General features: G+C 38.7%; 1 protein-coding gene across 5 annotated transcripts in view; it reads left to right on the forward strand.

Moving 5' to 3' along the window:
• The window catches only part of EIF4G3 (eukaryotic translation initiation factor 4 gamma 3), a 301001-nt gene that overhangs the window by 232770 nt on the left and 52429 nt on the right, over nucleotides 1–15802 (forward strand). For all 5 annotated transcript variants that reach the window (XM_027521372.1, XM_027521381.1, XM_027521391.1 and 2 more), the window contains one exon: nucleotides 2642–2839. In XM_027521372.1, the coding sequence (XP_027377173.1) occupies nucleotides 2642–2839 (198 nt within the window). The remainder of the gene's footprint in view (nucleotides 1–2641; nucleotides 2840–15802) is intronic.

A 15802-nucleotide genomic window follows, 5' to 3' on the forward strand; every position in this document is an offset into this window, starting at 1 on the left:
CCGCCAGGCTCCTTTATCCATGGAATTTTCAAGGCAAGCATACTGGAGTAGGTTGCTCTTTCCTACTCCAAGGGGTAAAACCTGCATCTCTTGCACCTCCTGCACTGGCAGGCGGATTCTTCGCCCTTGTGCCACCTGGAAACTCCCTGTAGTGTTGCCTTTTCCAGAGTCTCATATAAATATGGAGTCATTCTCAGTAAAGCTTCTTTTACTCAGTGAATATATTTGATACTCATCCATCATATTGCATGTATGAGATGGCTGGATGGCATCACTGACTCGATGGACATGAGTCTGAGTGAACTCCGGGAGTTGGTGATGGACAGGGAGGCCTGGCGTGCTGCGATTCATGGGGTCGCAAAGAGGCGGACACGACTGAGCGACTGAACTGAACTTTCATTCCTGGATCCATTCACAAGATAAACACTTTTCAGGTTTTAGTAATTATGAATAAAATTACTGTGAACATTCACATAGAGGACTTGTATGAGCAAATACGTTTTTGTTTCTTTGGGGTAAATTCCTAGCTTTTGGATCAACATAGGTTTAACTTTATTAGAGTATACCAAACTGTTTTCCAGGATGGTTACTGGCAAGGCATGAGAGTTTCAATACTTCAGTCTTCACCAGCACATATAATTTTCTGTTCTGTAAATTTTAACCATCCTAATGGATGTGTGGTAACATCTCAGTGCAGTTTCAGTTTGCATTTCCCAAAAGACCAGTGTGTTGAATAAGGACATTTTTTCATGCGTTTATTTGCCATTTGTGTGTCTTCTTTAGTACAGTTTTCTTTATATCTTTTGGCCTGTTTCGTTGGTTGGTATGCTGTCTTACTGAATTTTGAGAGCGTTTTTTTTAAATTATTATTCTGTATATAAATCCTTTGTCAAATGTATATTTTTATAAAAGGTTTTCCCCCAGTCTGTGGTTTTTTTCATTTTCTTAATAGTATCTTTTGCCAAGCATAAGTTTTTAACTTTGATGATGCTCAATTTATTGATTTTTTTCATTCCCACATTGTGCTTTTGCTGTCTCACTTAAAATATCTGTACATATAAGAATACAAAATTTTTGTCCTGCTCTGTTCTAGAAGTTTCTAATTTTGGATTTTACATTTTGGTTTGTGATCCTGTTTTAGTTAATTTTTGTGTTATGTGTAAGGCATGAATCAAGATTTCTTTTTTTTTTTTTTGCTTATGGATATCCAGTTGTTCCAGCATCATTTGTTGAAAAGACTTACCCTTTGTCCACTGAATTTTCGTTGCGCCTTTGTTGAAAATCAGTTCTTCATATATGTGTGAATATATTTTCTACACTTCTCATTCTGTTCTCGTGAATTATGTGTCTGTTCTCTGGCCAGTACCACTATCTGTGCATAGTAGCTTCATATGGTAAGTGTTGAAATTAGGTTATATGTCTTCCAATTTTTGTTATTTTTTGAAATTGTTAAGCTGTTCTAGTTTTTGTTTTTCCATTTCAACTGAAGAATCAGCTTCTTGATTTCTACTCTTCCCCCTCCAAAAAACACCTTATTAGGTATTTTATTTTGTTTGTGTTAAATCTGTAGATCTCTTTGGGTAAAACTGGCAACTTAACAATAATGAGTTTTATAATACAAGAACGTGATATAGATCTCTATTTTGGTGTTTCTCGATTTCTTTGATCAGTCACTTAAACATTTCATCACACAATTCCTATGGACATTTTGATAGATTCTTATCTAAGTACTTCATGGTTTTGGTACTGTTATAGATTGTGCTTTTTAAAAATGTAATTTTTAGTTGTTTATTGCTAATACATAAAAATAAAATTGATTTTTGTATATTGACTTGTGTTCTGCAAACCTGCTAGACCCACTTAGTGTCTACGTTTATAGGTTTCTTATGATTTTTCTGCGAAGACAGTCATTTGTGAAAAGGGAATTTTGTCTCTTCCTTTAGATCTGTATGGGTTGTAGCTCTTTTCCTTTGCATTATTCCACTGAATAGGACCTCCAGTAAGGTTTTGAATAGGAATGGTGAGCACACATGTTCTTGTCTTGTTCTCACTGTTAGGGGGAAACACTTATTCTTTCACCACTGAGTAGGGTTATCAATGGCCTTTTTCTCGTTGAGGAATTTTTCTATTTCTAACTTGATGAAGCTTTCTATAACATTATTACAGTAACTTCTGCCTAGTGTTTTATTTGATAATTTATATTATACCATTTGTAGATGAACTTCTATTTTAGGACATTTAAGTTATTTGCTCTAAAAGGTTACTGATTGAAGTTATGATGGCTAAAATCCCTTTTAACCTATCCTTAAATATAAATAAATTTATGAAAGTAAAATTGCTGGTTTAAGACTTTGAGTACACATTGTCAAATTGCCCTTGGAAATGTGCCAAATTAGAGTCCCACCAGTGGAGTGTGAATATACCTAGTTCCTTGAATTCTCATCAGTAGTGGAAAAAAAATAGGTGGTATAAATTTTTAATATATGATAAAATAGATTTAATTATTTCTGTGACTCATTCACAATCTTTGTTAATAATTTAGGAAATTGCACTTATAAATTACAAATAAAATATTAGTCCTTATAGAAAGCATCATATTGTCACAGATAATATAATGGTTTCTTTTTTGTGGTCCTTCTAGGAACTTTTTAGAAAAGTTCGAAGTATCTTAAATAAATTGACACCACAGATGTTCAACCAACTGATGAAGCAAGTGTCAGGACTTACTGTTGACACAGAGGAGCGGCTGAAAGGAGTCATTGACCTGGTCTTTGAGAAGGCTATTGACGAACCCAGTTTCTCTGTGGCTTACGCAAACATGTGTCGATGTCTAGTAACGGTAAGAAGAGAGGAAGGAGTAAAACCAGAAATCTCCAAGAGGTATATTCTCCCCTCACTACATATTCTTCCCAGAAGTGTTAATGGGGCAGAGTAAAGGGGAGAATATATTTTTAGTACATATAATATTCTCATTGTATAAAAATAGCCTTGCTTTTTTATAATGTATTTTAACCTCTGAAGGGGATATGGAGGTAAGACTGAAATAGGCATGTTGTGGTCCCATGCAGTGTGGGGAAGATTAAAGAAGATTAAAATTTGTAATGTGAAATTTTTGTCATGGGCCACCAGTTTTTCCTGGTGTATCATCTTATAGAAATAAAGCAAATGCTTACATTTACATTTAGGTTCAGAATTGGAAGGCATGCTGATTCTAAGTCTAGCCTTTGTAAAAGTGCTAGCATAGTTGTGGTCATAAAGGTTTCAAAACTGATGATACTCTCTTAGATACTATTAGATTTCTTTCTCTTTACATTGTCCACAGCCTGTCAAATCTAGGGCGAGAAAGAATGGGAGACCAAAGAGCTTCTGGTTAGTGTTCATTATCCTCTATTCTGCAGTCATAAAACTGCCATGTATCATCTGTGTTTTCTCTGCCTGTTACCAAGGTACCTGTATCAGAAATGTGTGTCCTTTAACATTTGGGTCTTTTCTTAATTATCACACCTTATTGTCATTGTGCCTATGAAAATGCAAAATTCTATCATTTTATACCAGTGTTTTTGAGTACCTGTGTTAAAAGTAGGTAAGTCTGTTGGGACTTAGGAAAAAGCTCATCTTCTGTCTTCAAGGGACTAAAAATCCATATTGGAGAAAAATAGCATTAGCAAGAAAAAAAAACACTCATAAGGTATTTTGTGATGTTGTAGTGTCTTGGTGTCTGATTGGAGCCTGAAATTTCAAGTTGAAAGAAAAGGAAATCACCATATTCCTGGGAAATGACAAACTTTTATGAAGCGGGTAGAATTAGTTCAGCCTGAATGGAGAGGGGTGGTGAGTACAAATTCAGGGAAGGAGGAATGTACTCCGCAGGCTCAGGTCTCAGGCAACAAGCATGGCATAAAGGCTCCGACCACTGACTTTGGAGTGTCATAGTGTTATGAGACTATGACAGTTTTAACTTTAAATTCCAACTCTGCCATTTGCTGACTTTGTAACCTCAGAATAGTACATAACTTCTTTAAGCGTCTTTTTTTTTTTAATCCATAAAATCAGATTAGTTTATATAATTTAAGGTTATTATATTGATAAAGTTAATTGGAATGAGATTGTGTTTGTAAAGTCTAGCTCAGTTTTAGCCTGTCATAGCTCTAAGTGATTCAGAACTAAATTGGTGGTGGTGAAGATTGTGGAGATCTTAAAATATTAGGTATAGAATGAGGATGATTGTAATATTTAGCACTACTAGTGATGCTGGGAAAGATTGAAGGCAAAAGGATAAGTGGGCGGCCGAGACTGAGGTGGTTAGATAGCATCACCAGCTCGGTGGACGTGGATTTGAGCAAACTCCAGGAGACAGTGGAGGACACAGGAGCCTGGCTTGTCTGCAGTCCATGGGGTCACAAAGAGTCGGATGTGACTTAGTGACTGAACAACAACAGGTTGTAGTATGGGTAGATGATTGACATATGTCATTTTAACACTTACTATAAGCCTTAAAGATCAGTATTATTAGCCCCACTTTATTAAATAAGAAGTTGAGGCTTAAAAAAGGATTAATAACTTGCTCATAGTCACATAACTAGTAAGTGGCAGTGCTGGAACTCAAATCTAGGATTATTTAACTCAGTGACTTGCAATATTGCCTTCTAACGCGCCATATTCACCTGAAAGTGAACTGATCCTCAGCTCATGTGTTCTGTTCCATTGTGACAGCCATGAAACCCTGCAGTCAGAAATTAGAACTAGGACTAGATCCCAAATCTTCCGGCTCATAACTTTATACTTTTTACCAGTTTTCTATTGAATCATTGAAGGGTTGTGAATTTTTGTTGTTGTTATTTTGTGTCTTTAACACCAAAAACCATTTTGTATTGGTGTATAGCTGATTAACAATGTTGTGATAGTTTCAGGCGAACCGTGACGGGACTCAGCCACACAAGTATTTTAATAGAAGAATCCTTTAGATGAAAATGACCCTTAAAGGCCTGGCCATAACACAGGTTAGCTTGGAATAGGAGGAATTCACAGATAAGCCAGCTACTTATGGGTCTTTTGGTGTGACATACCCTTTTATAACAAGAGTTTTTAAACTTTATTGGACTTTTTTAAATTATAAAATAACAATCTATTGGAATAATTCAAACAGAATAGGGAAATACACAGAAAAAGTTAGTATTCTTCCCTTGAAGCCCCAGTCAGTTAAGTTTCCTTTCCTTCCAAGCCAGTCACTTCCAATTGCAAGTGATATGGTTGCATTGCTCCATAATTTTCTTTATATTTATAAAATCATATCAAAATATACACATATGTGTAAAGAAGATGTTTTAATTTTTTTGTTCAGTTGAATGATGTCATCATTTTGCATTTTGCTTTCTATCTCCACTTAGTGTGTTTTAGGCATCCCCATAGGTCATTGCAGATAGATTTTACTCACACCTTTTAATAGCTTCACATATCCCATTACACATACACATACAACTTTTTTTCATTCTCTTCTGCCGCTCCCCACCCCATGTTGTTTCTGTTTTTCGTTTTGGAGGGTTTTTTGCAACCAGAAGCAGTGCTGCAATAAACACCGAAGTACATTTATTCTTACACGCTGGAGCTTTTACTTCTTTAGCATAGGTTTCCCCCAAAGTTATATACCAAAGGATATTTATTTTTAAACTTTTTTATTGAAGTATAACATAAATACAAATAGTTTGGAAAAGGAAAATTGCTCGTTTATAGTTTTTGTTAAATTCAGTTCAGTTCAGTCCAGTCACTCAGTCATGTCTGACTCTTTGCAACCCCATGGACTGCAGCACGCCTGTCCATCACCAACTCCTGAAGCCTACCCGAACCCATGTCCATCGAGTCGGTGATGCCATCCATCTCATCCTCCCTCGTCCCCTTCTCCTCCTGCCCTCAATCTTTCCCGGCATTAGGGTCTTTTCAAGTGAGTCAGCTCTTCGCATCAGGTGGCCAAAGTATTGGAGTTTCAGCTTCAACATCAGTCCTTCCAATGAATATTCAGTCCTGAATATTCATTATCCTAAAGCTGATCTCCTTTAGGATGGACTGGTTGGATCTCCTTGCAGTCCAAGGGACTTTCAAGAGTCTTCTCCAACACCACGGTTCAAAAGCACCAATTCTTCAGTGCTCAGCTTTCTTTATAGTCCAACTCTCACATCCATACATGACTACTGGAAAAACCATAGCCTTGACTAGACGGACCTTTGTTGACAAAGTAATGTCTCTGCTTTTTAATATGTTGTCTAGGTTGGTCATAACTTTCCTTCCCAGGAGTAAGCGTGTTTTAATTTCATGGCTTCAGTCACCATCTGCAGTGATTTTGGAGCCCCCCAAAATAAAGTCAGCCACTGTTTCCCCATCTATTTGCCATGCAGTGATGGGACCAGATGCCATGATCTTAGTTTTCTGAGTGTTGAGCTTTAAGCCAACTTTTTCACTCTCCTCTTTCACTTTTATCAGGATGCTCTTTAGTTCTTCACTTTCTGCCATAAGTGTGGTGTCATCTGCATATCTGAGATTATTGATATTTCTCCTGGAAATCTTGATTCCAGCTTGTGCTTCATCCAGCCCAGCATTTCTCATAATGTACTCTGCATATAAGTTAAATATAAATTAATGATTTAAATACTCTCATAATGTTTAATTTTAAGCTACCGCATTAGTGTATAGTTCATTGTATATCAGCAAAGTGAACATACCTAACTCTCTGGTCAATAAATGTAATTGTACCTTTCTTCCTTAAAGATGACCACTGTCCCAACTTCTGACATCATAGCTAACCTACTTTTGAGGTTTGTTTTATTTAACAGTGATTTGTTTTACTTAAAGTTGGCAGTGTGACTATTCATAAATTTCTAATACAAACCAAATACAAAAATCAAACAGCCATAAAAATAATGAAAACCTAAATATGAAAACCTAATCTCTTAGTAGAAAAATAAGGCTATCTTCATGAACTTTGGGGGAAAATTTCTTCAGCAAGATGCAAAATAAATATAAAGGAGGAAAATACCAAGTATGACTGTTAAAATGTATAACCCTTGGTGCAGCAAATGGTGCTATAAATAAAAGAAAAAGGTAAAGCCACAGCCTGGGAGAATATATCTGAAATGCATATAGCTGCCAAAATGTTAGAATCCAGAGTTGAAGGGGAGAAAAGCAAATCAGTAAGGAAAAAAAAAAAGCCTAATATAAAAAATGGACAATTCATAGAAATGAAATCCATTGGCTCATAAACTTAAAAGATCCTCAGTGTTATTCATTATTAGTGACAAGAAATGACAAGACACAGTTCTGTGCAAGTCACATCCATGAGATTGAGGGCAAAAAGCAAAGATGAGCATAATCACTTTGGAGAGTAATTAGACAACAGTGGTGAAGATGTTCATATGCTATTACCCAATAATTTCACTTCTCGGAGTATATCCCAGAGAAATTCCCATTTGTGCAAAAGGAATCATATATTAGAATGTTTATCTATGTATTGATTTTAATAGTGAACAACAGGAAGCAACCATAATAAGCCTAAAGAAGACAGAAGAATATACCACAATGTATTTTAAAAAATAATTAGGCACACAAGGAAACAAGATGGCACGAATGAGAACCAACAGCAAGCAAACGCCCTGCGTTGGGCTCCAGGTTCCGGTTTATCAGGCACAGGTGCTAAACGAACATGCTTGCATTCAAGGTGATAGATTCGACAATTTCAGTAGAGAAAGTATAAAAAGGACTGAACAGAATTTCCAAAACTGAATATTAAAATTAAGAAGACAATAAAAGGGTTTAAGGGCAGATGAGACACAGCTGAAGAAAAGAATTATGAACTAGAAGTGTATAGAATCCAGATTGAAGCAGAGACCCCCAAAAAGAAAATTAACGAGAGGTTAAAAGACGATAAAAATCAAAAGATTTCCTACAAACCCCAAGCATGATTTTTTTAAAAAAGGCTGAAAGAAAGCTAGTAAAGCTAATTACAGGAAGAAAATGATATTAAAAAGAAACAATAATTTGTCTGCAAGTTTCTTAGGAGCAAAAGTCACCATATACAAAAGAAAATGTTGGCAAATCAAACTACATTAAAATTAGCATTTTTCATGAAAAGGTGTCAGATCAGGTCAGTCGCTCAGTCGTGTCCGACTCTTTGCGACCCCATGAATCGCAGGACGCCAGGCCTCCCTATCCATCAGCAACTCCCGGAGTTCACTCAGACTCACGTCCATCGAGTCAGTGATGCCATCCAGCCATCTCATCCTCTGTCATCCCCTTCTCCTCTTGCCCCCAATCCCTCCCAGCATCAGAATCTTTTCCAATGAGTCAACTCTTCGCATGAGGTGGCCAAAGGACTGGAGTTTCAGCTTTAGCATCATTCCTTCCAAAGAAATCCCAGGGCTGATCTCCTTCAGAATGGACTGGTTGGATCTCCTTGCAGTCCAAGGGACTCTCAAGAGTCTTCTCCAACACCACAGTTCAAAAGCATCAATTATTTGGCTCTCAGCCTTCTTCACAGTCCAACTCTCACATCCATACATGACCAGAGGAAAAACCGTAGCCTTGACTAGACAAACCTTTATTGGCAAAGTAATGTCTCTGCTTTTCAATATGCTATCTAGGTTGGTCATAACTTTCCTTCCAAGGAGTAAGCGTCTTTTAATTTCATGGCTGCAGTCACCATCTGTAGTGATTTTGGAGCCCAGAAAAATAAAGTCTGACACTGTTTCCACTGGTTCCCCATCTATTTCCCATGAAGTGATGGGACAGGATGCCATGATCTTCGTTTTCTGAATGTTGAGCTTTAATTAAACTTTTTCACTCTCCACTTTCACTTTCATCAAGAGGCTTTTTAGTTCCTCTTCACTTTCTGCCATAAGGGTGGTGTCATCTGCATATCTGAGATGATGGATATTTCTTCCGGCAATCTTGATTCCAGCTTGTGTTTCTTCCAGTCCAGCGTTTCTCATGATGTACTCTGCATAGAAGTTAAATAAACAGGGTGACAATATACAGCCTTGACGAACTCCTTTTCCTATTTGGAGCCAATCTGTTGTTCCATGTCCAGTTCTAACTGTTGCTTCCTGACCTGCATACAGATTTCTCAAGAGGCAGGTCAGGTGGTCTGGTATTCCCATCTCTTTCAGAATTTCCCACAGTTTATTATGATCCACACAGTCAAAGGCTTTGGCATAGTCAATAAAGCAGAAACAGATGCTTTTCTGGAACTCTCTTGCTTTTTCCATGATCCAGCGGATGTTGGCAATTTGATCTCTGGTTCCTCTGCCTTTTCTAAAACCAGCTTGAACCTCAGGAAGTTCACGGTTCACATATTGCTGAAGCCTGGCTTGGAGAATTTTGAGCATTACTTTACTAGTGTGTGAAATAAGTGCAATTGTGCGGTAGTTTGAGCATTCTTTGGCATTGCCTTTCTTTCGGATTGGAATGAAAACTGACCTTTTCCAGTCCTGTGGCCACTGCTGAGTTTTCCAAATTTGCTGGCATATTGAGTGCAGCACTTTCACGGCATCATCTTTCAGGATTTGAAATAGCTCAACTGGAATTCCATCATCTCCACTAGCTTTGTTCATAGTGATGCTTTCTAAGGCCCACTTGACTTCACATTCCAGGATGTCTGGCTCTAGGTGAGTGATCACACCATCGTGATTATCTGGGTTGTGAAGATCTTTTTTGTATAGTTCTTCTGTGTATTCTTGCCACCTCTTCTTAATATCTTCTGCTTCTGTTAGGTCCATACCATTTCTGTCCTTTATCGAGCCCATCTTTGCATGAAATGTTCCTTTGGTATCTGATTTTCTTGAAGAGATCCCTAGTCTTTCCCATTCTGTTGTTTTCCTCTATTTCTTTGCATTGATCGCTGAAGAAGGCTTTCTTATCTCTTCTTGCTATTCTTTGGAACTCTGCATTCAGATGTTTATGTCTTTCCTTTTCTCCTTTGCTTTTCGGTTCTCTTCTTTTCACAGCTATTTGTAAGGCCTCCCCAGACAACCACCATTAAGTAAAAATGCAAGCCACGTGTTAGGAGAAGATAATTGCAGCATAAAAATCCAGTAAAGGACATCCCAATTGAGAAAGTAGCACTGACACGTATACACCATGTGTAAAACACCTGACAACAGGGAGCACAGCCTGATGCCCCGGGGGGTGAGGAGGCGGGTGGGCAGAGGGAGGCGCATGAAGGAGGGTATATATACACATACAATTATGACTGATGTGTGTTCTACGCAGAAACCAACTCAAGGTCATACAACAGTTTTCCTCCAATTAAAAAAGAATTGAAAAAACTAACATTAATAAGAAAATAGCTTAAATTTTAAATAGACAACAGACTTAAATATTTCACCAAAGAGGTTATCCAAATGACCAATAAATATGAAAAAAATTATTCAATTAGATACAACCATGCAATAATACCAGATTGCTAAATTTACCAGATGTTTGCAAATAGGTGAAGCAACCAGAACTGTCAAACAGGGCCAGTAGGAATATAAATTGTAACAGTCACTTTAGAAAAGAGTTTAGCATCATCTACAAAATTTGGAGGTTTTTTTTTTTTTTTTCCGCTATAACCAGCATTTCCATTCTTAAGAATATATGCAACAGATAAACATACATTTCTGATGGGCCAGGAAGCATATGAAAATGTTTGTCATTATTCATAATGAATAAAAACTTGAAACTGCCCATAAACCGTAAAATGGAAGAATTGTTGCACGTTCACACTAGGACAGTCAAACCGAACCATAGCCAAGTGCATGTGGCTGTAACAGGAAAAAGCTCTAGGAGAAGAAGCCAGACCTGAAAGAATATATGCCATATTGCCTGTTTATTTAAAGTTCAAAAACAAATATGGATGTGGGAATGCATATATGGATGGTAAAACAAAAGCAAGAAAGTGGTTATTATAAAAATACAGGATAATGGGATTAACTGTGAAGGCTGGAAAGTGGTCGTGCTTTGAAAGCATTTATGTGAAGCTCTGGGAGGATTCAGTGTTCTTAAAGCTAAACTTTGAAAAGAAGAACAACAAGCAATAGAGTGAAAAAATTTTTTAAATGCTCAGGGCCCTTAACTTGAATATTTGGTTTCTTAAAAATGAAAGATGAAGGTACATATGGCAAGATACTAAGTTTTAGCAAACTTGAGTGATGAATACTTGAGTGTGTGCTCTTTTATTTTATACTTTATAAAGGAAGAAGTGGAGTTAAGCTGATTATTTTCAGATGGCATGTCCATGAGCAGTGTTATCCAAAATTGAAATGACAGTATATGTTTCACTAAGTCCAGCTTAAGCAGATTTTTTTTTGCTCTAAGTTTTGGTTTCCTATTTTAATGCTTCTTGTGAAATCAAACAAGAAGGATCTGCTCTGTGCAGCGTTTTCCAGTCCTTGACCACAAGTGCTTCTTGTTTTGTGTGTGTTTTTTTTTTTTTTTTTTTAACATAATTGTTAGAATGAGAGAAAATGAAGAGTGAATTAAAAATAAGATATTACCCACGGCAGGTATTCTTTTTCTATCCATTATATTCATTAATTTATTTCAGTAGTTTCACTTTTCAGTATCTGTATGTTTTACTGAGACACATCTGCAGGTCAAATTGTAAGATCTTTGGCCTGGTTCATAGTCCTAAGGATGTATAGACCCATGCCATTTTCATGGATTATCATGAATTTGAAGTATTGGAATCTAGTTATAATTGTCTACACAGTCATGTTTCTAAATAGTAGTAATAAAGAGTAGTGGGAATCATAGCAGTATTTTGGGAGGATGTGTTACATCTAACTCATTTAATCCTCACAACCATTTTATTATTCCTATTTTAAAACATTTTGTGGAAGTTGGAAAATTGCCTAAATAGGGATTTTATACATATGGAGGTTTCCAATGTTAAATGATAGAACCTTAGTTCGAACAAGAGCCGGTGAAAGTGTTAGTCACTCAGTCGTGTCTTGACTCTTTGAAACCCCATGGATGGTAGTCCGCCACGCTTCTCTGTCCATGGAGTTTCCCAAGCAGGAATACTGAAGTGGGTTGCCATTTCCTCCTCCAGAGAATCTTCCCCACCCAGGGATCAAAACCAGCTTGCCTGCATTGCAGGCGGATTCTTTACCATCTGAGCTACCAGGGAAGAATTGGACTGAGTGCCAAAGAATTGATGCTTTCGAAGTGTGGTGCTGGAGAAGACTCTTGAGAGTCCCTTGAAGAACAAGGAGATCAAACCAGTCAATCCTAAAGGAAATCAAGCCTGAATATTGGAAGGACTGATGCTGAAGCTCCAATATTTTGATCACCTGATGTGAAGAGCCAAATCATTAGAAAAGGCCCTGATGCTGGGAAAGATTGAAGGCAGTGACAGAGGATGAGATGGTTGGATGGCATCCATGACTCAATGGACATGAGTTTGAGCAAACTCTGGCAGATGGTGAAGGACAGGGAGGCCTGGTGTGCTGCAGTCCATGGGATCACAAAGAGTTAGACACAACTTAGCTACTGAACAACAAGCTCAAACAGAGACTTAGATCTCTGATTTTAAAGTCTGACGGTTGGGTTTTTTTGACCTCGGGCAATAAATGGAGACATTTTTGGTTATGACTACTAGCATGTTAGTGCCTAAAGACCCAGGATGCTCCTGAACATCCTACAGTACACAAGACAGCCACCTACAACAAAGGGTTGTCCAACCCAAAACATCCTTAGTGTCAAGGATGAGAAACTTGGTCTAGATTGTTGAGATTTTAAGATTTAAGAGAATACTTATTGTCGTTCAGAACAGGGTTGTTTTGTTTTTGTTTTGTTGACCATCTGCACAGTTTGTTGGGGTCTCAGTTCCCTGACTAGGGATTGAACCCCACCCTCAGCAGTGAAAGTGTGGAGTCCTAAGCACTGGACTGGGAGGGAATTCCCCCAGAGCAGTTTTTAAACCTTTTTTCTGCCTCTTTGTCATTCACTTCAATCACACACCTCCATGAGTCACTTTGCAGTTCTTACCTAGGGGAGGGCTTGAGAATACAGTTGTGTGTCAATTTTCCTTGATGTTCTAAGGGGTGGTAGGTAGGCTTTCTAAAAAGGAATTCTTTAGATTTACAGAGGAAATTGATACAGTAGTTTTGGCTTTACCAGTTGGCTCTGCATATCAGCTGGTAAAGAATCCGCCTGCAATGTGGGAGACCTGGGTTCAATCCCTGCGTTGGGAAGATCCCATGGAGAAGGGAAAGGCTGCCCACTCCAGTTTTCTGGCCTGGAGAATTCCATGGACTGTGTAGTCCATGGGGTCTCAAAGAGTCGGACACGCCGAGCAACTTTCACTTCACACCGTATTTATTGTGTGCACAGACACACTTGTTTAGATTTCTGTGCAGCTGCCTGCCTTTGCCAAGCTCTGCTAAGTGAAACCTCTGGCACATAAGACTTAAAGACATCATAAGAGGTAGTAACCTGGGCCTCTGGAGTATGCTGCTGCTGCTTCTGGTTCAAGTAGAAATGACCGCAGAGATCTGCAAGGCCTCCTTCCCAAACTGTAGCCTGCCAGGCTTCTCTGTCCTTGGAATTTTCCAGGCAAGAATACTGGTATGAGTTGCCATTTCTCCTTCAGGGGATATTTCCATTCCAGGGATGGAACCCTGGTCTCCTGCACTGCAGTCAGGTTCTTTACCATCTTAGCCACCAGGGAAGCCCCCTTCACAGACTGCAGGGCATTTAACTAGAACTCAGTACTTCTCTTAGGCGGAGGAGAACATCTGAAAGTGAAAATGAAAGTGAAGTCGGTCAGTCGTGTCTGACTCTTTGCAACTCCATAGACTGTAGCCTACCAGGCATCTCTGTCCATGGGATTTTCCAGGCAAGAGTGCTGGAGTGGGTTGCCATTTCATTCCAGGGGATCTTCCTGACCCAGGGATCGAACCCCGGTCTCCCGCATTGCAGGCAGATGTTTTACCCTCAGCTACCAGAGAAGCCCCAAGGACATCTGAGTTGAGTGGCAAATAAAGAAGGGCAGACACTGGAAATTGCTATCCTGTATCTAAATCTATGCTTAAATAAAATTTTAAATTGGACTATTAGTCCTTTTTATTGCACTGTTTCATTTTAATCAAAATTTAAAGAAAATCCCCACCTTGGAACTCTTTTTGAGCCTAAGTTCCTAAGAGCGGGGCACTGCTAAATTCCTAGCACCTGAAATGGTTTCTGGTGCATAATAGACCCTCAGACATATGTTTTGAGTGAATGGATAAATGCATGAATGAAAGTATAACTTGAGTTTATTTTGCACCTTAAGACTGTGCTTTTGTTACTTTTAATCTCTGCTGTGGCAGGCATGCAGACCTCAGCTGTAAAGAATGGCACTGTGGGTAAATTTCTGCATTCTGTGTCCTGTTACACCAGATCCGAGACTTTGAATGTTGCCGGTTTAATGTGCCACTGAAGGAAAGATTGATGAGAAATGACTTACCCTTTCATAACTTGACCACTCCCTTTTCAGTCTTGTGGACATCCCTCAGTGCTGTATGCCTCTTCGAATGTATCTAATAGAACACGTTTCGGTAGATGTGTTTATCGTACATACAGGTCATGTTAAGTTCATTTTTAGTTGGGAATTTACTGAGGTCAGGACATCACCACTGATAAACGATAGTATGTCACTGTAGACCCAGGAGTTACTGTTGAACAACTGATTCATTGCTGTTCACTTCACATTTTAGAGTTAGTTTGGGCATACCACTTGTTTATATTATACTAGTCATTTCAGACACTTTACCGCGGACCAGAACATGCTTTAAGCAAAACAGCTACTGGGCCATGGATTACCACTGGCATCTTTATCTTCTAGGACAGCCCTGAAAATCCTGAGCGTGCTAATAAGCCAGGCCAGGACTTGTCTCCTGTTGAACTTAATTAATACACAACTGACAGCCCTTGGTGATTTTCAGGGAGTTTGATCCTTTTAAGGAGAAGAAGTATTTACCATCCATACTAACAAATATATTAGCAGTACAAATCCTGTTGCTTGAAGAAAATGACTGCCTGCTGCTGACAGTGTTCACGTCCAGGACTGCTGGCTGCCCGGAACGTGGCCAGCTCTCACTGCAGTAGGAGACGGATACTGTCAGTTCACAGTGTAGCGCAGTGGCACGTGGGTAGTTTACTGTTGTGTAAAAATTAAAAGGTAGGTGCCCTCCAGCAAATCTAGCTCACCAAGCAGTCTTGGTATAAAATATTCCCCAGTGACTCCCTCACTTTCTAAGGAATCGTCTCCCAGCAACCCATCTGAAGCACTTAGTATCTTAGTTTTAATTCCAGACTACTGTTTAATGAATTATGGTTGTCTGAGAGAGAGCTTCTTCTCGTTGTGGCATGTCACCTTTCATTTTTGGTATTATCCACGGTAACATCTTCAAGCATCTACCTCTTCTACTGTTAGGAACTGAATATTCATCTCTCCCCCAGTTCGTAGGTTGAAGCCCAACTCTCCATGTGATGGTGTTAGGAGGTGGGGCCTTTGAGAGGTGATTAGCTTTAGTTGAGGTCATAAGGGTGGATCTCCCATGATGGAAATTAGTGCCTTTAATAAACAGGAAGAGGTACTAGAATTTCTTTTCCACCACATGAGGATAGAGGAGAAGGCAGATGTCTACACAGCAGACATCCAAAGAAGAGGGTCCTCCTTCACCAGGGACCAGATCTGCCTGCACCTTGATCTTGGACTTCCCGACCTCCAGAACTGTGAGAAATAAACATCCGTTGTTTATGCCACCCAGTCTGTGGTATTTCATTATAGCAG

The sequence above is a fragment of the Bos indicus x Bos taurus genome, chromosome 2, assembly GCF_003369695.1.
Source record: "Bos indicus x Bos taurus breed Angus x Brahman F1 hybrid chromosome 2, Bos_hybrid_MaternalHap_v2.0, whole genome shotgun sequence".
Taxonomy (NCBI): Eukaryota; Metazoa; Chordata; class Mammalia; order Artiodactyla; family Bovidae; genus Bos; species Bos indicus x Bos taurus.